Source organism: Perissodus microlepis, chromosome 14 (genome assembly GCF_051167445.1).
Source record: "Perissodus microlepis isolate ML-2025 ecotype Zambia chromosome 14, ASM5116744v1, whole genome shotgun sequence".
In the NCBI taxonomy this organism is placed as follows: Eukaryota; Metazoa; Chordata; class Actinopteri; order Cichliformes; family Cichlidae; genus Perissodus; species Perissodus microlepis.
In genome coordinates this window covers 14,442,044-14,465,224 of record NC_140474.1, presented here as the reverse complement: position 1 = coordinate 14,465,224, position 23,181 = coordinate 14,442,044, and the positions used below count along the sequence as shown (strand labels likewise).

At 42.7% G+C, this 23,181-nt stretch overlaps 1 protein-coding gene across 1 annotated transcript; it reads left to right on the top strand.

The window, feature by feature from the left end:
* Positions 1-2,983: 2,983 nt before the first annotated feature.
* Positions 2,984-9,014, top strand: LOC146373637 (extracellular calcium-sensing receptor-like). The gene is made up of 6 exons (XM_084949732.1): positions 2,984-3,174; positions 3,367-3,664; positions 3,825-4,619; positions 4,775-5,002; positions 5,169-5,292; positions 8,101-9,014. The coding sequence occupies exons 1-6, from the start codon at positions 3,098-3,100 to the stop codon at positions 9,012-9,014; spliced, it is 2,436 nt and encodes an 811-aa protein (XP_084805858.1). The 5' UTR covers positions 2,984-3,097.
* Positions 9,015-23,181: the final 14,167 nt, after the last annotated feature.

Genomic DNA, 23,181 nt, shown 5'->3' with positions numbered 1-23,181 from the left:
GAAATTCTTGTGTGCGAGCTTCACAAGCAACAGAGGTGTGCAAAAATACAATAACATAAAACAAGCAAAATATAAGAATGGCTAAATCTATGTATCTATGAGTAATAAATATATGTACAATATAAGAGTGTATGCATTACTGGATGTGTATACTAAATATGTTTTTCTACGTGTGTGTGTGTGTGTGTGTGTGTGTGTGTGTGTGTGTGTGTGTGTGTGCGCGTGTGTGTGTTACATATTTTACAAATTAAATACAATAAAATAAAATATATAAAATATACAGAGGTTGGTAGTTGGACATGTGCAAAACAAGTGGTATTTATATAAAGTGTGGAGTGGATAATGTTGAAGTTCCAGTAGTGAAGGTGAGGTGTCTATGAAGTGGTCAGCAGTCTGATGGCCTGGTGGAAAAAGCTGTCTCTCAGTCTGCTGGTATGGGACCGGATACTGCAGAACCTCCTCCCTGATGGAAGTAGTCTGAACAGTTTATGGCTGGGGTGACTGGAGTCCTTGATGATCCTTCCCGCTTTCCTCAGGCACCGCTTCCTGTAGATGTCTTGGAGGGAGGGAAGCTCGCCTCCGATTATCCGTTCAGAGCACCGGTAGATTCACCAACTGTCATTCACATCAGTGATGCACAGATGTGAATCTCAACATGAATGGTGACTGTGATATATTGTGTAAAGCTCTAAGAGTAGCCCACAACTACTGTACAAAAAAAATATGAATAAAATTTTCAGTGCATCCACGTATTTAATGAGATATTGAATTACTAAGAAAGTACCGTAAATTCCAGACTATAAGCCGTTACTTTTTTCCCAGACTTTGAACACTGCGGCCTATACTAAGGTGCAGCTAATGCATGTTTTTTTTTTTTAATGCTACCAAAAACATTTTGCCTCGTAACAGTAGACCAATGAAGTTGATAAGTAGTTCACAGAGGTCCAATGAAATTGTGTGATACATTAGTATACTTTCACAATTAAATTATTGTAAATCATCCTCATCAACATGGAAAACACTCGAAGAAAAGCATATGATGCAGCCCAAATTTTAATATTATGTATGCATTAAAGTTAAAGGCAATCAATCTGGCGGTTGAAGAAGGAAAACAACCCGCTGCATGTAATCTTGGCATAAATGAATTGATGATGAGACAGTGGAGATGCCAGTGTGAAAAACTGAGTCAATGCAAAAATACAACAAAAGCTTTCAGAGGTAATCATAACAGATGGCCCGAACTTGAAAACTTTCTTGAAAACTGGATTAACACTCAGAGAGAAGGTGGCTGCGGTGTTTCCACCGTGCAGATCAGACTGAAGGCTAAAGCAATCACCACCGAAATGAAAATTGAAGATTTTAGAAGTGGACCATTGCGGTGATTTAGATTTGTGAGACGAAAAGGCCTGCTCATCAGGGCACAATTTTGTGTCAGCAGCTCCCTCCCGACTACGAGGAAAAACTTGCTAACTTCTGCACAGTCACTCAAACAAAGATAGCGGAGAATTCCATCGAGCCAGACGATATTACAAATGTGGATGAAGTACATTTGATGTTTGACCTGCCTTTCACTCAGATTGTTAATAAAAAAGGTGACTAGTCCATCACACAGAAAACAAGTGACCATGAGAGAACGCATTTTACTTGTGTTCTGAGCTACACAGCATCCAGGCTAAAGCTTCCACCGATGGTGATTTTTAAGCGGCTGACAATGCCAAAGGGGGATTTTTTCACAGAAGAAAAGCATTGCTATTATGGACAGCATGACGGACCATATAACAGATTCAGCAAAAACTGCTAACAAGAGTACAAACTCAATTCCAGCTGTGATTCCTTGGGGCAGCACTAAGTATTTGAAGCCACTGGACATCAGCGTGAACCAGGCATTAAAAGTGGCACTGCGCCTTGAGTGGGAGGCTTGGATGACAAGCGGCGAGAAATCATTTACCAAAACAGGCCGCATGCAAAGAGCATCTTTAACTAAAGTCTGCCAATGGATCCTAAATGTGTGGAGCTGTGTCAAAACATCCACCATCACCAACAGATTTCAAAAGGCTGGACTGCTGCGTGATGAAGAGGACCACCTGTGCTCAAGTGAGAGCGACAACAAAGAGACTGAAGTGTGTGGCGAGAGCCTAAGGCTGTTCAATTTGGACACTGAAGAAGAGGACTTTGATGGTTTTAGTGCTCAGGAAGAAGATGAAGAAGGCGATTAATTACTTTTCCTGGTAGGCTGTCGTATGTATACGGTATATATTTTTACTGGTCGTTAGAAGATATTGGAATGTTGTTCATTCACTGTTCAGTAAAAAAACATAAGCAACATAACTTGTGTGTTACCGATAAGTACAAAATAGATTTCCTTTCTAAAATTAGAGCATGTGGCTTTTAATCAGGTGCACTCTGTAGTCTGGAATTTATGGTAAATATATGACCTTTATTGCCATAGAAGAAGAAATCACTGCAAATTTCCCATGGGAAAAATAATTTGCAAAGCATATGTATTTGTAGGGAGTTCTATTTTACACTGTTACTTCATATTTAAATGGGCATGGCTAAAGTGTATGTATGTATTTATTGTATTGTATTGTATATGTATGTATTTACTTGTATTCTATTGTACATATTGTATATCTTATTACTGTTCCTCTGTCTCTCTTGCTGCATTGAGCATGTGTATGACAAAATAATTTCCCTCGGGATAAATAAAGTTCTTCTTATCTTATCTTATCTTATCTTATCTTATCTTATCTATTTATTTTACACACTTTAACCTACATTAAATTGAAAATTAGGGCATGTCCCTCCTTTTGCCCAACCTTGTAGGTCTACTGAGAATGAACTGCCACTCTTTCTCATGTTTCCCAAAAGGTATAAATACCACGGTAAATTTCATTTTCATCAAGACACTTTTAGTGCCACTAATTGGTTTAGCTGAAAAATGACATCAACACAGGTATGGCCTGAGCAGGGATGGGCACTGCTGCAACTGCTGTTAGTGGCATCTGTCTCTCATGCTGAGGAGCCAGTGTGCAGGCAGAGAGGAGATCCTGGGAACCCACTGCTATGTAAGGATGGGGATATTATATTGGGGGGTATGTTTTCGTTTCACACCAGCTGGAAAGACAGAAAGGATACCTACACGCACAAACCACTGCCACTTCAATGCACCAGGTAAGTCTCATCAACAAAATGCATTTAGATTAAAGGAATCTCCTAGAAGTCACTTGATACAAATAAAACTTCATAAATATTGTGTATTATGTATGTTTGGTTTCAGTTATATAAATCATTGACATTAAATGGTTTTGTTTGAAATACTTTTTCTCTCTGTTTTATGAATTATTAATAATTGTCTCAATTAAGTTTAAATTTCAGAGATTTGCAGTTTGCCCAAGCTATGCTTTTTGCCATTGAGGAGATTAATAACAGTACAGACCTACTGCCGGGAGTCACTCTGGGCTATAAAATCTTTAATACTTGTGGCAATGTTGCCCGAAGTGTAGGACTTACACTGGCTTTGGCTAATGGTAACGAAATTGTGTCTGTACTCTCCAAGGCATCATGTACCAGACCTGCGCACGTACAGGCCATAATGGGAGAGACCTCTTCCTCTCCAACCATAGCAATAGCCACTGTTATTGGACCATTTTATGTACCAGTAGTGAGTAGAACTGATATTTTATAAAATGAAATAATGTAACTAAATCATTTTCCCAACTCCTCTGAGCAAATTTAATTAAGTGTTTGTCTTATTTTTAACATCTTCATCTTCTCTCATTCTGTGTCTTTTTCAAATATAAGTTCTTTATGTTTAATTCTAGATCAGCCACTTTGCCACATGTGCTTGTCTTAGTGACAAAACCAAGTACCCATCCTTCCTCAGAACAATACCCAGTGACTACTACCAGAGCAGAGCCTTGGCCCATTTGGTCAAGCATTTTGGATGGACTTGGGTTGGAGCTATCAGAACTAATAATGATTATGGAAATAATGGCATGGCCACATTCACAGAAACTGCACAGCAGCTGGGCATCTGTCTGGAGTATTCTGTATCTTTTTTTAGAACAGATCCATCTGACAAAATAAGAGAAATAATTCGCACTATAAAGGCTTCTACCTCCAAGGTGATCATTGCCTTTCTGTCACACAAGGAGATGGATGTTCTGATACATGAGTTTTCATACCATAACTTGTCTGGGTACCAGTGGGTAGGCAGTGAGTCTTGGATATTTGATTCGCAAACAGCAAAAATGGATATACATCACATACTGAATGGTGCCATAGGCCTTTCCATTCCCAAAGCACATGTCACTGGCCTGAGAGAGTTCATACTGGATGTGAAGTCACTCAATTCATCTAACAATGAACTATTTACTGAGTTCTGGGAGGCATTATTTAACTGTAAGTTTAGGCAGTCAACGTCATCAGCAAACATTCAGAGAGAGTGTACTGGAGATGAAGATCTGAACGGAGTTCAAAACAGCTTCACTGATATGTCTCTCATGCCTATCTTTAACAATGTCTATAAAGGAGTGTATGCTGTGGCCCATGCCCTTCACAACATTGTCAGCTGTAATAAAGCATGTAGCAACAATGTGCAGCTAGATCCATTCACGGTGAGCTTAAAACCAACTAATACTATTGTTAACACATTAAGTTCAATTAGAAAGAAAAACGTTTTTAAGAAAAGAGCTAATGTCTTATATTCGTAAGTCAATGGGTGTGCAAGATCTCAGTCATGCAATATACTGAGTTATGACATATTTCTTAGATTTTACAACACATACGAAAGAGTCACTTCACAACTAAGGAAGGGGATGAGGTTTACTTTGATGAGAATGGAGATCCAGCAGCAAAGTATGAAATTATAAACTGGCAGCCAAAAGAAAACGGCGTTGTGGAGTTTGTGACAGTTGGTCTTTATGATATATCATTAGCTCCAGAAAAACAGCTGAATTTCCAAAACAAGTCTTTAATTTGGGCAAGAAACTCAAAGCTGGTAAGCTATAAAATATTTTTAAATTATATTATAACTGTACATATTTTATACATATTTTTATATAGTTTCACGCTATGTTTTTTTGCTTATTGCTACATGTTAGAAAGATGACACCATGCAGTGTTTTTCATATTTTATATAAAGTTTTATGTAATTATTCATGCAGGTCCCTGTGTCAGTTTGCAGCGAGAAATGTCCCCCAGGAACACGCAAGGTTCTCCAGAAAGGAAGGCCTGTTTGCTGCTATGACTGTATACAATGTGCAGAGGGAGAGATCAGCAACATTACAGGTTAGATCTCTTTTTTTTTTAAGTTTCGCACATAGCAAAAAGTTCACATGCCATCCAAAAATATGGACTAATTCCTCTGAAGAATTATTTAATAATTTTGATGAATTGTTTCCTACAAAATTTGTAAATCCAAAACATCGTCTAAAGCAGGGGTGGCCAACCAGTCAGAGACCAAGAACCACTCTTTTTTTTATTGTGTTACCGCAAAAAGCCACATCATACACATGGGCACACATGAACATCACCCATCCCTTCCTCCCTCTCTCTCCCTCTCTCTCTCACACACACACACAAACACGCACACACCTCTGCTCAGCCAGATTTATTGTAAATGTCACACACCAACATGATAATGACAGGAATGGACTCCTGCAGTACTAAAACCACAGGCCAGTCATTTTCAACAATGAATGTTGTGTGCACTGTCTCTCACACACAAACTCTAAGTCCACAAACAAAAATATAATAATCTACAATAGCATTTTTCTTTTACAATGCATGTTGTTTTGTGGGACTTCTGGCATTCCTTGCCTTGAACAATCCTCTTCAAATCTGGCTTGTATTCCGTTGTTACCACTCGAAGCAATGAGTGTCAGTCAGAACAGATCGATGCTTTGATTTCACATGTTTTAGGGTAGAAAACACAGACTTGCAGACGTATGTTGACCCAAACATTGACAGTATCTTAAGCGCAGCCCGTTTGACATTGCGGTATTTTTCCATTGGCACACAATTCCAGAACTCAATGGTCCCTTCCCTTAAAGCAGGTTTCAATTGGTCGTCCTTACAAAGATCGATCATCTCCAACTCAGCCGCAGCTTCATCTGTGACTAGCGGGACTTTCAAACAGTCCATCTCTGCATTAAATGGGTCGACAAGGAATGTAATCTGTGGCCTTTTCAATTGTAGATCATGGAACAGGGTCACAAAGCTTTTGTGCAAGTTTTCAACCAGCATTGCATATCTGTCTCTTTCCTTACTCAGGACGGTGCTGGCGACTTGCCCGCTGGCTTTTAGCAGAGTGGGAAAATGCGATAAATCTACCTTTTGAATATGTGCCTTTAACAGCTTCAGTTTGTTGACAAACGCAAACACACTTTGCACCAGGTCAGGCAGCATTTTTTAACTTACCCTGCAGGGTCAGGTTCAGTCTGTCCAAGTGAAACAGCTTGTCGACCAAAAAGGCCAGATCCATAATCCACTTGATGTCCGAGAGCTCGGGATAGTCCTTGTCCTTCTCTTCCATAAACAGTTTCACGGATTCCAAAAGCTCAAAGAAGTGAGAGAGTACCTGGCCTTTTGACAGCTACCTCACAATGCAGTGGAGTGGTAGGTCACCTGGAAGCCCTTGGTCCAGCTCAGCGATGACATTCTTGAATTGCCTGTGGTTAAGCGCATGTGTGCGGATGTAGTTGACGATTTCCATCAAAGGCTTCATGACGTTATCTAAATTCAATGATTTAGACACGAGTTGCTTCCAAAACTCAGGAAATGTTTGGTCAGCTTGCACAACCCCATGAGCACGTTCACAGATCCCATCATGGCTGGTGCTCCATCCGTGGTTATTGCACTTAGTTTCGTTATGGGCAGATTCGATTTTTTCAAATGCAGCCATCATGGTTTATTTCACATCTATGGGTTCTCTCTTTTAATGGCACAATATCAAGGAGTTCTTCTTTGATCACACAATCGTTTGACACAGACCGTGCAAATATTGCCAACTGAGTCTTGTCTTGTATATCACAACTCTCATCCAATGCGACACTAAAATACTCATATGCTTGAAGGTCAGAGTGCAACTGTAATTCAATAGCTGTGTTAATGTCTGATATTCTGTGTTAACAGTGTGGCAGGACAGTTGGACGTCCGACGATACCATGCGTTTTACTTTTGTTGTTTTCAGGAGAAAAGATTTCAACAACGTCACTGAGTCTGTGAAGGTTCTCAGTCATCCAGGTCATTGTAGTCTAAGGAGCTTGGAAAGAAAAGCATCTGGACTTCTTTAAGTTGCTTGAAGACGTTTAACCTCTCATCCGAGAACCTTCTTGAAGAACTGAAGAAGCTTCTCGGATGAGAGGTGAAACGTCTTCAAGCAACTTAAAGAAGTCCAGACGCTTTTCTTTCCAAGCTCCTTAGACAACGTCACTGAGGCATTTTTTAACGAACTCCCCTTCATTGTATGGCTTTTTAGCCCGTGCAATGTTCCAAGCTAGCATATTTTTGTTTAGCTGTGCATTTTTTCCCTGCCATTTTGAGGGTGAACTTGCCCCTACTGGAAAACTTTGCGGTATTTTCATCTCACACGCATGCGCATTTGATGAAAATACCACATTGAACTCAAGCAAAGCGAACGCGCACATTTTAAAACAACAATAACAACAAAAAAACTTCAAAACACAAACACAAACTTCGATATGTATGTAAGAGCTGCATGAAACCAGGCAAAGAGCCGCACCCTGGCCTAAAATATACAGAAAAGCAGAATGCATTTATTAGCAAATCTCATAAAGCAATATTTTGATTATTATTTCCATTTTTTTGTTTGTTTGTTTGCTGTTGTTGTTGTTTGTTTGCTCATTTTTCTGTGTAAATGTCTGAAAGAAGAATATTGTCCCATTCTTGTCTGATGCAGTATGCCTTTTACCATCAGCTTGAATGTCAAACCTTTTTCACAGTAAATACTGCTTGTAAGAGAGAAAGCATGTGCATGTCTTCAGAAGTCTTTGTATACACATTTCTTCCTTGGAGCAGTTACAGAAATAACTTTACTCAACAACTGTAAAATCTGCTTCAATATAAAATTTCCAGATTCTGCCACCTGTGTGAGATGTCTCCCTGAGTTTTGGTCAAATGAAAGACGAGATGCCTGTATAAGGAAGGAAGCAGTGTTTTTGTCATATGAAGAAATTATGGGAGCCCTGCTCACTGCAGCATCTTTATTTGGGACATGCTTGACTGCTAGTGTGATACTCATTTTCTTCAAATATAGGAAAACTTCCATTGTCAGAGCAAACAATTCTGAGCTGAGTTTCCTGCTGCTCTTCTCGTTAATTCTGTGCTTCCTGTGTTCTCTGACCTTCATTGGTAAGCCATCTGACTGGTCTTGTATGCTGCGACACACAGCATTTGGCATCACCTTTGTCCTCTGTATCTCTTGTCTTCTGGGAAAAACAATGGTTGTGTTAATGGCCTTCAGGGCTACAGGTCCAGGTAGTAATGTTAAAAAGTGGTTTGGACATGTACAGCAAAGACTCTGTGTTCTGGGTTTCACTCTGATACAAGTTATCATATGCATCATTTGGTTAACAACTTCACCTCCTTTCCCATCTCAGAATTTTAAGGAATTCAAAGATAAAATCATCTTAGAGTGTTCCCTAGGCTCAGCTGTAGGGTATTGGGCTGTGATAGGATACATTGGAATACTGGCCATTTTGTGTTTCATTTTTGCATTTCTAGCTCGGAAACTGCCCGATAATTTTAATGAAGCCAAATTGATCACTTTCAGCATGCTAATATTCTGTGCAGTATGGATTACATTTATCCCAGCATATGTCAGCTCCCCTGGGAAATTCAGTGTTGCTGTAGAAATATTTGCTATACTTGCATCTAGTTTTGGACTGCTAATTTGCATCTTTATACCCAAATGTTATATCATCTTACTGAAACCAGAAAAGAATACCAAGAAGAACATGATGGGGAAGAAGTCACCACATTTATTTTGAGAAATATAAAAAATGTTTTTTTGGCATGCTATATAAAAAGTGTATTTGCATTACACTTGCATGGCAGGACTTTGCATAACAGTGAATAACAATAAATAGCTTAAATAACTGTAATTAAATAAAGTCACTGTCAGAAGAAAATTGTACATAGTGTGATCAGCTACATGAAATGTGTTTTTTATTGATCACTAAGCAATCCACATGTCTACGTGACTTTTCACATGAACTGTTGTGTGATAAACTTATTTAGCAAACAGCTTCCTCTTTTCTAAGAACATACAGACTTAGAAAAGGGGAACCTCAGCTCTTTTCTGAGAACATACAGATGTAGAAAAGGGGAACCTCAGCTCTAAGTTCTTGGAATAACTTTGTTATCTTTGTACACACACGTGACCAGCTTGTATAAATAAAGAACGCAGACAGTGACAGAGCGCGAGTCCGTGAGTGCCCTCCTGCGAGGACGAGCGCTCTGTGACTGCCCTCGCGAGTAAAGACGACTGCAGTGTTTGTGTTTTCTAACTCAGGTGTCTTAGCTGAAGAACTGTGGGGCGATTCTTAGAAATCCCCTGTCAGTCGCTCAACTAATCATTTCTTCACATCTGACAGTAAATGCTTTAATTTTGATTTATTTTTAAATGTATTTAGCATTGCTTAGTGTCAAAGCATGCCTTGAAGTGGTGTCTCCTGAAGTAAAACAAATGAAATCAATAATATCATAGATCACTGATTCTAAAAGTGAGGTCTACAGTTTTTGATTTGGTTTAATCTAATCAACCTAATTAAGCTAATCATTTGTAGCCGTCAGAGTGCAGAAGTTAAGATTTCATTGAAAATGAAAATACATGAAAATAGCTTGTCTTAGGCTTAAATTATTATCAAGTATTATTTTAGGTTTGGGTAACTGAAGTACTACCCATGGCACGCAGTGTTGTGTGTTGAGTGACATTTTTTTTAATGCTTTAGTGCACAGTGTAGACCAGGCGTCTCGAACTCCGGTGCTTGAGGGCCGCTGTCCTGAAAATCTTCCATGAGTCCCTGTTGCAACACACCTGAAAACAATTAGTAGGTCATTAGCAAGAATCTATAGAACTTGACTGCATGCTGAGGTGGCAATTCAACCATTTGATTCATTTTACAGCAGCTCATGAGTGAATGAACATGGTTCAATAAAAGTACATTTTTCCAAACACTTATATTTACTTAAATTTAATTGGGTAGAGTTATGGGTGGCCACTTTTGCAGGGAGTAAAGTCCTATACTCTTGCTAACGACCTACTAATTCTATTCAGGTCAATCAATCAATCAATCAATCAATCAATCAAAATTTATTTCTATAGTAGCACATATTAAAAACCAAAGTGCTTCACAGTCAGACAGAGCAATAGAATGAGACAATTAAAACAAAACAGTTAAGAAAGAACAGGGCAAAAAACAATATAGGTGACAACACAACAAGCCAGATAATAGTCTGCTAGTTTGAATCAAAAGCCAAAGTAAAGAGATAAGTTTTGAGATGCATTTTAAAAAACTGGATAGACTTGGAGGTACGAATATGAGCAGGGAGGTTATTCCAGAGTCTAGGTGCTACGGTAGCAAAGGCCCGGTCACCTCTGGACTTCAGACAAGACCTCAGTTGTGTTAGGAGCATCTGATTGGAAGATCTTAGTGTTCTATTGGGATTGTACAAATACAGGAGTTTGGATAGTTAGCTGGGCGGTAAATTGTTTAGAATTTTAAAAGTAAACAAAATAATTTTAAAATCTATTTGATATTTAACAGGGAGCCAATGTAAGTTGGCTAAAACTGGAGAGATGTGATCATAGGTTCTAGTACCTGTTAAGAGACATGCAGCTACATTTTGAACTAATTGGTAAAGAGAAGAGTGTTGGAGGCCCAAGCAGAGGGAGTTACAGTAGTCCAGTCTGGACGTGATAAATGCGTGGATAAGCTTTTCAAGGTCCTTTAAAGGAAGGAACGGTTTTGCTTGAGATATCTGGCGCAACTGGTAAAAGCTGCTTTTTACCACTGTGGAGACCTGGTTCTCTAGATTAAAAGAGCTAATCAGGAACACTCTGAGGTTTCTTACAGTGAACAAGAGATGGCTAGCAAGAGGACCTAAGAGGACGTACCTCATGAAGACAGCTGAACAGAGGTTGCAAAGAAGCAGAGACATCAGAATTAATTAAAGGCAAATAAATTTGGATATCAATGGCATAACAGTGGAAGGAGATGTTATATATATATATTTTTTATTAATCCCAACGGCAGCATGTACAAGGAGAAAAGAACTGGACCGAGCACAGACCAATGAGGCACACCACTGTAAATTGGGGCAGAGGCCGAGGTGTGTTCCCCTATAGAAACGGAGAACGATCTGTCTGAAAGATAAGATTTAAACCACACTCAAAAAAACAACTAGGGCATGTGTTTGATTAGCAAAGCAGTAATATGTTTACATTACATGACGAAATCATTTTTATGGGTATTAAATGATTCATTCTTTTTTGTTGAATATGAGTCTAATAAAATTCTGATGTGTTAAATTCATTCATGGCAATCCAATGAGAATGAGGTCCATCAAACCAACGACTCAGATTTCGTCATGCATTGTGCATGCTCTACGCCCACCGGATGCGGAAGAGTCCGTTGAGACGTTAACGAGCGCACGTGGAGTTACTCCTTTGGTACACTTGACATTAAGGTAAGTTATTCACATATCTCTTTATATATTTATTTAGGTTAAGAGTGTGAGAGATAAATACTATTTGTTAAATGTTTTACCCATGTAATGTGGTAACTTAGAGGAGCTTTATATATCAGGGAGTGTGTGGAGCCAAACACTTTTCACATGTAAGTCGGTGAATTTGAATTTTCTTTCCAACTTAACCGGAGTGGCTAATTGTTGCAACAGAGCAAAAACTGACTAGGCTATTTTGGTAAGTTCGGTTTTTGTGTCTGTCGACTTTGAATGAGGTGTGTTTCACTCTTCAAAGCTAACTTTGAAGAGTGTCATGTCGGCGGGAAAGCCACATCATGTCTTCGCATATAACTCCTTGAATGAAGGGTTACTTTCTCCTTAACCGGAGTTGGTGATTGTTGGTAGCAGTGGTAAGACTGACTGAAATAGTTTTGGTGATTTTTATGATGCTGTACTTAAAATTGCTGTTTTTGTCAGTGGAGTTTAGTAACAACCGCATTAACTGGATAGATGAAGGGTTGAATTCAACTAAACCAGTGTTTTGCGGAATTAATAACAAGGAGTAAGAAAAAATCTGTCACAATAATTGCATGTGCATTTTCTGCAAATAAACCCTCACCTTCTCTCTAAACTTCAGAGTCCTGCGAGTGAGTCCTCTGCCTACTAATCTGTGACAGAACGATCCAGCCACTATGGACTCAGCGGATTCTGACCCTGTTCAACGGGCTCTCCTCACTCAGGAAGCCCTGCTGGAGCGGCACGAGAAGATGCTCCACCATTTCAATAAAGAGCTCTCCGCCCTTACACAGGTTCTCGCCCAGCGCACACCCCTGGTAAGCTCGCCCTCTCCAAGCGTAAATCCATCTCCGCGTGTAAGTCCCTCTCTATCTCCGAGTTCCCAGGCCGCTGCTGCACCCCCCGACTCTCCCGCTGCCTGGCTAGAGGCCCCGGGGAGGACGATGCCAAGTCCCGAGCCGTTTACAGGTGAGCTGGAGAAATGTTCAGGTTTTCTTGCCCAAGTCTCCCTGTTTTTCCGCCAGCAGAACAGGACGTATGCCAGCGACGATGCCCGGATTGCTTTCTTTGTTCAGCTGTTACGAGACCGCACGCTCCAGTGGGCTCAGGCACTATTGAAAACCCTGCCGAATATCTCCTACCTCGACTTCCTGACTGAATTCAAAGGCGTGTTTGAAAGGGATGGCGGGCCCTCGGCTGCTTCACAGCGTCTACTAAATCTGAAACAAGGTAAACGCACTATGGCTGACTTCTCGGTTGACTTCCGCATTCTCGCTGTAGAAACCGGGTGGAGAGAAGAGGCAGTAAAGGAGGTTCTGCTCAACAATATTGCGGAGGATTTGAAGGATGAGCTCATGACGAGGGAATTACCATTATCTCTCAGCTCATTAATGTCCCTGTGCATTCACGTTGACGAGCGCCTGCGAATGCGCCGCGGGACGCGACACTCAGTTTCCCAGAGTGCTCCGCTCAGTGTTGGGATTTTTGCCGGTAGTGCTGCTTCACCACAACAGCCGGCCTCGATGGATTTGAGCCCCGGCGAGGCAGAGCCGATGCAGATTGGACGCGCCCGGCTTACACCAACGGAGAGGCAGCGCCGTTTCATGGCTGGTGAGTGTTTATACTGCGGCCATCACGGACATTTCATCGCCGTTTGCCCCGCACGAGCAAAAGGGCGTGCCCGCCAGTAGAAACGGGGGTACTGGTGGGCGAAATAAACATCTCACATTCCCCTCCTCATCTTTTGTTACCAGCTAAGCTCACTGCTCACACCACCACTCACTCACTCAAGGCTTTGATAGACTCAGGGGCCGAACAGAGTTTTATTGATGCATCACTCGCTAAGAAACTGGGCCTAACTATTGAACCTCTGCCTCATGCTCTTCGAGCCTCATCCCTGAACGGACAGCGTTTGCCTGATGTCACCCATGTTTCTGAACCAGTCACCCTGTGTTTGTCTGGAAATCACACTGAATTAATCAGTCTGTTTGTTTTCGAAGCTCCGCTGACGCCTCTGGTTCTGGGCTATCCATGGCTGTTGCAACATAACCCACTGATTGATTGGCAGGCGGGCTGTGTGTCTAGATGGGGGGAGGGTTGCCATATGACTTGCTTAAAATCCGCCATTCCATCCGTTGGCTCCTCTGCGTCACCCCCGCAGACTCCTCCGGACCTAACAGCAGTTCCTTCAGTATACCATGAACTAGCGGAGGTGTTTAGTAAGGATTGCGCTCATTCTCTTCCCCCACACCGGCCTTATGATTTTGCCATCGACTTGTTACCAGGAGCTCCGTTGCCTACTAGCCGACTCTATAGCCTGTCACAGCCGGAAAGAGAGGCCATGGAGGAGTACATTACTGACGCACTGGCTGCAGGAATCATTCGGCCATCTACCTCTCCCTTGGCATCGGGATTTTTCTTCGTGGACAAGAAAGACAAGTCCCTCCGGCCTTGCGTTGACTATCGGGGCTTGAATGCAATCACTGTCAAGAATAAATACCCGCTGCCCCTGCTGACCTCAGCGTTTGAGCTTCTCCACGGGATGAAAATATTCAGTAAACTTGACCTCCGGAGTGCTTACCATTTGGTTCGCATTAGGGCGGGGGATGAGTGGAAGACGGCCTTCAACACCCATCTGGGACATTTTGAATATCTTGTCATGCCTTTTGGATTAACAAATGCCCCGGCAGTCTTCCAAGCCCTCGTGAATGACATCCTCAGAGACTTCCTCAACCACTTTGTTTTCGTCTACCTAGACGATATACTCATCTTCTCCAGGTCAGTGTCAGAGCATGAAAGACATGTCAAACTGGTGTTGCAAAGATTGTTGCAAAACCGCCTTTTTGTTAAAGCAGAGAAGTGTGAGTTTCATGTAACCACTGTTTCTTTCCTTGGATTCATAATTGAGCAGGGGGACTTGAGACCGGATCCTGGAAAGGTCAAAACGGTTTTGGAGTGGCCCACACCCCCAAACCGCAAACAGCTTCAACGTTTTTTGGGGTTTGCAAATTTCTATCGTCGATTCATCCGTGGCTTCAGCAAAATTGTCTCACCTCTTACTTACCTCACTTCCCCTAAGGTTCTGTTCCAGTGGGGACAGGCAGCCACAGAGGCGTTCAATCATCTGAAACAACGTTTTGCCTCCGCTCCCATCCTCTCCCAGCCGGATCTCAACCAACCCTTCATCGTGGAGGTGGATGCCTCGGATACGGGCGTGGGGGCCGTCCTCTCTCAGAAAACTGAAGGTAAACTCCATCCATGCGCTTACTTCTCTCGTCGGCTTTCACCCGTAGAGCAAAACTACGATGTTGGCGACAGGGAGCTACTCGCCATCAAACTGGCACTGGAGGAGTGGCGGCATTGGCTAGAAGGGACGGCACAGCCTTTCATTGTGTGGACCGACCACAAGAACCTCGCCTACCTTCAGGCAGCAAAACGCCTCAACGCACGTCAAGCCAGGTGGGCGCTTTTCTTCACCCGTTTCAATTTCTCCATTACTTACAGGCCCGGGTCCCAAAATGTCAAACCAGATGCTTTATCACGTCAGTTTTCATCCTCTGAGGGGGATCGGGAGGTGGCGTCGATCTTGCCTCCGGGCTGTGTCATAGGAGGCCTCACTTGGGAGATTGAGTCGATGGTGCGGCGGGCCCAGCGTACCGAACCTGATCCGGGGACAGGACCCCCGGGGCGGCTCTACATCCCTTCGTCCGTACGATCCCAGGTGCTCCAATGGGCCCACACAGCAAGGTTCTGTCGCTGCAGCTCAGGTGGCAGAGCAGGTCAGCCACTAATCAGAAGGTTGGTGGTTCGATCCCAGGCTGCCTCCTGGCTGCATGCCAAATATCCTTGGGCAAGATACTAACCCCATGTTTGCCTACTGGTGGTGGTCAGAGGGCCCGGTGGCGCCTGTGTCCGGCAGCCTCGCCTCTGTCAGTGCGCCCCAGGGCAGCTGTGGCTACAATGTAGCTTGCTATCGCCAGTGTGTGAATGTGTGTGTGAATGGGTGAATGACTGAATGTAGTGTAAAGCGCTTTGGGGTCCTATGGACTAGAAAAGCGCTATACAAATGCAGGCCATTTACCATTTACCATTCTCATGTCACCCTGGAATCCAACGCACCATTGCCTTTCTGGAACGCGCCTTCTGGTGGCCATCTTTAGCCCAGGATGCCCGAGAATATGTTAAAGCCTGTACTACCTGTGCCCAAAATAAGTCACAAAACACTCCTCCCGCAGGCTTACTTCATCCACTCCCTACCCCGGGTCGACCGTGGTCACACATTGCCCTCGACTTTGTTACTGGACTTCCACTTTCGGCAGGTAACACAGTAATTCTGTCTATTGTCGATCGCTTCTCTAAAGCAGCACATTTTGTAGCATTGCCCAAGCTTCCCACAGCCCTCGAGACCGCCCAGCTGCTTACCGACCACGTGTTTCGCCTTCATGGAATTCCCTCTGACATCGTCTCCGATCGTGGGCCGCAGTTCACGTCCAAGGTATGGAAAGAATTCTGCTCATCCATTGGTGCCCAGGTCAGTCTCTCTTCAGGTTACCATCCCCAAACCAATGGGCAGACGGAGAGGCTGAACCAGGAACTGGAGACAGCCCTGAGATGTGTGGCCTCGACAAACCAAAACACCTGGTGCTCGCATCTAGCCTGGATTGAGTACGCTCACAACAGCCACACCTCCTCCGCCACTGGAATGTCACCTTTCAAGGCCTCGCTTGGATATCAGCCGGCCCTTCTCCCATCTGTGGAAGGTGAGCATCTCGTTCCTTCTGTGCAGCACCACCTCCGCAGATGTCGGCGAGTCTGGCGAGCTACCCGTGCCACCCTCCTTCGAACCAAGGAACAGAATCAACGGCTAGCTGACCGTCGGAGGATGCCCGCACCCACCTACACACCAGGGCAAAAGGTGTGGCTCTCCACGAGGTTCGTCCCTGTCTGCACTGAGTCTAAGAAACTCGCACCCACCTTCATTGGACCCTTTACCGTCGAGGCTGTTGTTAACCCAGTCTCGGTCCGTTTGCAGCTCCCACGTAGCATGCGTATCCACAATGTGTTCCATGTGTCTCAGTTGAAACCACTCCTGTCCAGTCCTCTGTGCCCTCCTTCCAGGCCCCCGCCACCCGCCCGGCTCATTGATGGCCGTATTCTATTACGCGCATCATGGACTCGCGGTGCCGTCGACGGGGAGTTCAGTATCTGGTGGATTGGGAGGGCTATGGCCCGGAGGAACGCTCTTGGGTCCCTAGGTCGGCCATCCTTCACCCGGGTATGGTCCGGGATTTCCATCGCGCCCATCCGGACAAGCCTGGTGGGTCGCCTGGAGGCTCCCGTTGAGGGGGGGGGGGGGTACTGTCATGGTTCTCAAGATCTGGAGAGGTCGTGGTGTGTGTATTTTTTGTCTTAGCCTCTCCCACCAGGGTGGAACTGGACCTTGATTCCCCGCCTCTGAACACGCACCTGTGGCTCATTCACACTGATCCTGGCAGACTACTTAAGATGGCAAGAGAGGCTGCTTCCTCGCTGGATCGTCACACTACCTAGCGTCAGTGTAGCCTAGCCTATGAAAGTGTTCCTTTGATCTCCTAGAGTTTCCTCCTGACATTGTTTTTTTCTCTGTGTTCAGGCCTTCTAGACTCCCTGCCCGTCTTCCCTGCCGTCTGGATTTCTGTGGATGTGTGTGAGTGAGCGTGGGCTTTTTGGTGTGGACATTTGGAGTGAGTTACGGATCAAGTTGAAGAAGAGCGTGTGTGTACCCCCATCTTGGACCTTCCCTTCGGACCCCACCCTACTCCCTGGAGCCCCGTGTTATCTGTTCCACTGTATATATGTATATATTCTCACTTGGTGTTGTCAGATTATATTATTATTTTATGCCATGTTAGACCCCTAATTAAAGATGGTGAATTATTATGTAGTTTTAGTTTGCATTATTCTCCTGAATTAGAAGAAGGTGATAACTATTGCATTTGTTAAGCTTAGTTGCATTACATTAGACTGCTGGTTTATTGTGAATGAATGATATTGTTTTATGATGCATTATACTGCTGAGTTATGAGAAATACTGTTTGCAGAAAGTCATCGCCTTATTTGTCTGATTAGAAGAGAACAGAACATACTGGAGTTTTCTGCCCCATCTCAGCGGGAGCAGATAAACAGGGAGCCAAGGTTGTAGCTTAGGCACTGTGTGAGAGAAAGAATGTGAATGTTTAGGCTTTTATGATTAGGTGGGGGCCACTAGAGGCTATAAGAGTTTGATCAATGTTCCACCATTTTGAGATCTGATGCTGTCTGCGTACGGTGTCCATCTCCCACGCGTGTGATCATTAAAATCATCGTTTGACTCAACCCGGCCGGACCAGTGTTGTTATTGTGGTTTTTCCTCTTGTATCCATCCCCAATATTTGAATCCGTAACAGTGTCACATTGCAAATAAACCCTCACCTTCTCTCTAAACTTCAGAGTCCTGCGAGTGAGTCCTCTGCCTACTAATCTGTGACACTCTGCTCTCTGCATTAAGGCTGACTAACAGTCTTCACATTTCACAGTATGTAGATATTAACACAAATTCATCAAGAGTAATAATTTTATTTTAATTAAATAATTTCTCTCCCCAGAAATACGTCGAAAAATAAAGCCACATTCCCGTGCTCTGAGATTCTTATACCTCCTCAACAATACATGGTAAGTTTCATATGTTTGACATATTATTATTATTATTATTAGTAGTGGTAGTATTGTTGTTGTTATTATTAATCTGTTTTTCAGATTGACAAGGAATTCCTGCGCATATCGACAGTACCGCTGCTATCTACATTCTTTTCTGAGCTAGACTTGTACACTCCATGCATGATGGAGATCTTTAGAAGCAAATGTGGAGGGCTGGAAGAAAAATGAGACGCATCATGGGGACCATCTCCAAGGTGTGTGCTAAAATGGTTAAACCTGTGTTTAAGAACTTTTTATGCCCATAACATGACAATTTTATGAGCAAAAGTATCTATACATATGGTAGGCAAAAGTCCTAAGTTGTTTTCATATTGTTATACGAATTATATAAGCGTCAGTCTTATATTAATAAGTAATTGATAAAGTCATATGGTTAATCTTGATCAAAATGAAAAAACAAGCGTGTTTGGTTGCCTCATTTTGTGTCTGATTTGGTTGAGATAGATGAGCACTTGCCTTTTGGTCCTTCCAAATCAAGTATTCCTTTTTCAAACTGCTGCCTGAAAGCTAAATATTGTCATTATGGATTCCCTTTTTCCCTAGGATGACACAATATATACAAGACGAGCATCCATCCCGAAGTCCTTCTGTGACTACGAGACCGTGAGAAACTTGTGAAGGAATATACGGTGAGTTATATTCACAAGGTGTTCTGTGTTATGTAACTTAATGCGGGGGTAATTTTGATATATGACACCCTGTACAACTAAAACATATTGTAATTTTTCCTTGTTTTGTTTAATGCCAAATTTCTGAGGTGTGAAACCAGAGACATAGACTTTAGAATTTGGTAAATATATCAGCATATCCACGCTGATTGCTGAATTCCTTTTTTTTTCTTTTTCTTTTTTTTCTGCATATCTAGACTCAAACAAATGTATTATTATATTTCACATCACCGAACATTGAGGCCAACGCTGAAGCCATAGAACAAACTGTGATGGGAGTGTATGTCCTACAGCATGAGGGTGTGGAGCCTGGAGCTGACCCAGAGAACATCGGTGTCCTGATTGAAAGTGTGGAGATTCTCACTGGTTTGAGGAGCATTGGGGTGGCTGTAGCTCAGGTGGCAGAGCAGGTCAGCCACTAATCAGAAGGTCGGTGGTTCGATCCCAGGCTGCCTCCTGGCTGCATGCCAAATATCCTTGGGCAAGATACTAACCCCATGTTTGGTGGTCAGAGGGCCCGGTGGCGCCTGTGTCCGGCAGCCTCGCCTCTGTCAGTGCGCCCCAGGGCAGCTGTGGCTACAATGTAGCTTGCTATCGCCAGTGTGTGAATGGGTGAATGACTGAATGTAGTGTAAAGCGCTTTGGGGTCCTTCATGACTAGAAAAGCGCTATACAAATGCAGGCCATTTACCATTTGCAATTGCTGGTGCTCTGTTATGTGGACTGATATACTGTCTGAACCTAAGCTACCCACCGGAGCTCAAATGGACTTTTGAAGTCTTGCAAAAGATTATCATGAAGCTGGATCGGCAGAGGTTTCACATTCAGGGAAGCCAGATATTTTTCCATATTTCTACAATACAAATTTGTGTTTACCTTTTAAAGTTCAAAATTGGAAGTTATAAAATGTTCATAAGGACTATGTGGTTTGCTCAGTGGACATTAGACAAAGATTGTTGGTTCATAAGTTAAAGTCTCATACACTTGCAGTGTAAACACTGATTTTTGCAAAGAACTCTGCTAGCTAGCATAATGGACAGGTTTTTAACGGGGCTTGCACACAAACGAGAAGCAGAAGATGAAGCATCACCAAATATGCATATAGACCCACTTCCTTCCAAAGCATATCTTGCGCTTGGCTTCACTTGCGCAACGGTGGGTAATGAGGAGAGGCCGCAGTGTGTTGTCTGTCTTAAAGTGCTAGCTTGTGACAGTTTAAAGCCTAGCAAGCTAAGAAGCCACTTGGAGACAAAACATCCAGAGCACAAAGACAAATCAGTAGACTTTTTCAGACAAAAACTTCGAAATTGTCGTGGTCAACAATGTCACTTTACTAAAGCTGCATCTGTTTCGGCAAATGCTCTCCTCAGCTCCTATAAAGTTGCCTACCGAGTGGCTCAGTGTAAAAAGCCGCACACAATTGCAGAGGAATTAATACTTCCTTGTGCTATGGATATGGTTTCAACTATGATTGATGACGCAGCAGCCAGCAGACTACGGGATATTCCTCTGTCCAATAATACCATCGGCAGGCGCATTTATGATATGTCAAAGGACATAGAGGAGCAACTTAATGATAAGGTACGTGACAGCCACTTTTCTCTGCAGATGGATGAAGCCACTGATAGTAGCAAAGACTGCTTACTGATAACGTATGTCAGATTCATTGATGGATGAGGGAGGAATTACTTTTCTGCAAACAAGTTCCTACCAGAGCCACTGCAGAAGAACTGTTTAAAATCATAGACTCTTACTTAAAAGAGGTCGAGCTGAAATGGGAGGACTGTGTGGGGATTTGCACAGATGGGGCGCAGGCTATGGCTGGGAAACGAGGAGGGCTGCAAGCGCTCATCAAGCGCATCTCCCCCAATGTGCAGTGGATGCACTGTATGATACACCGCGAAGCACTGGCATCTAAACAGCTCAGTCCTGAGCTGAGTAACGTAATGACTGATGTCATCACCACAGTCAACTACATCAAAACACGACCTGTGAAAGCCCGGATTTTTTCGGGACTGTGTGAAGAAATGGGCTCCGACCACACAGCCGTTTTGTATCACAGCGAGTCCCGATGGCTGTCACGTGGGAAGGTGCTATCCAGGGTCTTTGAACTGCGAGATGAGAGCCGCATCTTTTTGAAGGAAGAGGGCAGTGATCTTACCAACAAATTTAACTGTAACAACTTTCTCATGAAACTGGCATACCTCAGTGACATGTTCCTGAAACTCATTGAACTAAATTTGCAGATGCAGGGCACAAACACTCACCTCCCACATCTGACAGATAAAGTCACATCATTTGTCAGAAAACTTGAAATGTGGAAGCAGTGAGTGAAAGATGGAAACGTGGACTCATTTGAGAATTTGAAATCATTCATTGAAGACCACAAGCTGCAGAATACAGTGATCCCATGCATGGAAGAACACATGTCTGCCCTTCAGAAACATTTCCGGAGATATTTCCTGGTGCAAGATTCCAAAGAATATGACTGGATCCGTGACCCCTTCAGTGCAACACCCCCTGCTGACTTCAGCACATCCGAGGAGGAGCAGTTCATTGATATTACCTCTGATTCAACTAAGAGGCTGCAGTTTAATTCAAAGACCCTGGCTGCATTTTGGATTGGAGTGGACAAAGATTACCCACTGCTGGGTAAGAGAGCCCTGGCAATACTTCTTTCTTTTGCCACATCCTACTTATGCGATGTAGGCTTTTCTGCTGTGGCTTCAATCAAGACAAAGTACAGATCAAAGCTGGACATTGAAAATGAACTCAGAGTGGCTGTTTCAAAACTGCAACCCAGGTTTGAGAAGATCTGCAGCAACAGGCAGGCTCACACCAGTCACTGAAAAGATGTGAGGATCAAATGTGGGTTTTTTTTGCGACAAACCTTTAATATTTTTCCTCTCAGGGAGTTGTTCATATTTGTAAACCCATTTTGCACAGAGAGGCATTTAAAAAAATACGAGGCAGTTTTGAATATTCTTGCACAGGAAAAAAAAACAACTGCGCAAAAATAATTATACGATAAAGATGGTTTGTTTTTCTGTTAATTCAAAGAGGTAGTAGTTTATTTTATTTCAACCTGTAATTTATTGCTGCTAATGTTCATTTCAATGTTACAAAAGGTTTTGAGGTGGGAAATAAACAGGAATGGAGTTTGAAAACAAAATATGGGTGTGTGTGATTGAAGGTTGTGTCTGTTGGGGGGGGGAGTATCCAAAAATTGTACTCAAGTAAGAGTAGCATTACTTTAAAATATTATTACTCAAGTAAAAGTGAAAAGTAGTCTTCAAAAAAGTTACTCGAGTAAGAGTAAAAAAGTACTTGGTGAAAAGACTACTCAAGTAGCGAGTAACTGTTTGAAATGTCCGATTTATTTTATAAATAAATGCTATCAGACAAACAAAAATAAATAAATATACAAATTTTAGTATTTTCAAAAGGAATATATGTAAAAAGATCAACAAAATAAGGCACAACAATTCTAATTTCAAGATTTCAGATTTTCACAACATTTTTCAAACAAGCTTTTTTCACCAATACCTACAGTAAATATATAAACAGTGCAAACAATTTCCAGTGACAAGATATGCTGTAAACTTTATATTCATTTTTGCTCCAAATGGCACAGCAGCCTCAGAGAAAACAGAACGAGGCATCTTCAACGTATGTACATACATGGCAGCTCAGTTTACCATAAATTGTATGAGTGTGCATTTATTTAAACAAACCGCAATGGAGCAAAATATGGGTGTGTGTGGTTGGAGGATGTGTGCGTGCGTGTACGTGGGGGGGGGGACATTTTTGTTGTAAAACAAAGGGGGGCCCAGCAAAAAAAGTTTGGGAATCACTGACCTAGAAGGAGTTTAAGGCTGTTGGCTCCATTACTGGTCATGTCATTCTCTCATGTGGAGTGCATAATGGATAATGGATAATGTAGGCTGGAGTGGGTATAACAAAACTAACCTTTATCATAGAAACAGAAAACCCAGTTTGCAGGTAAAAAAGACAGCAGTATAAAACAACAAAAAAAACGAGGAAAGGTCTA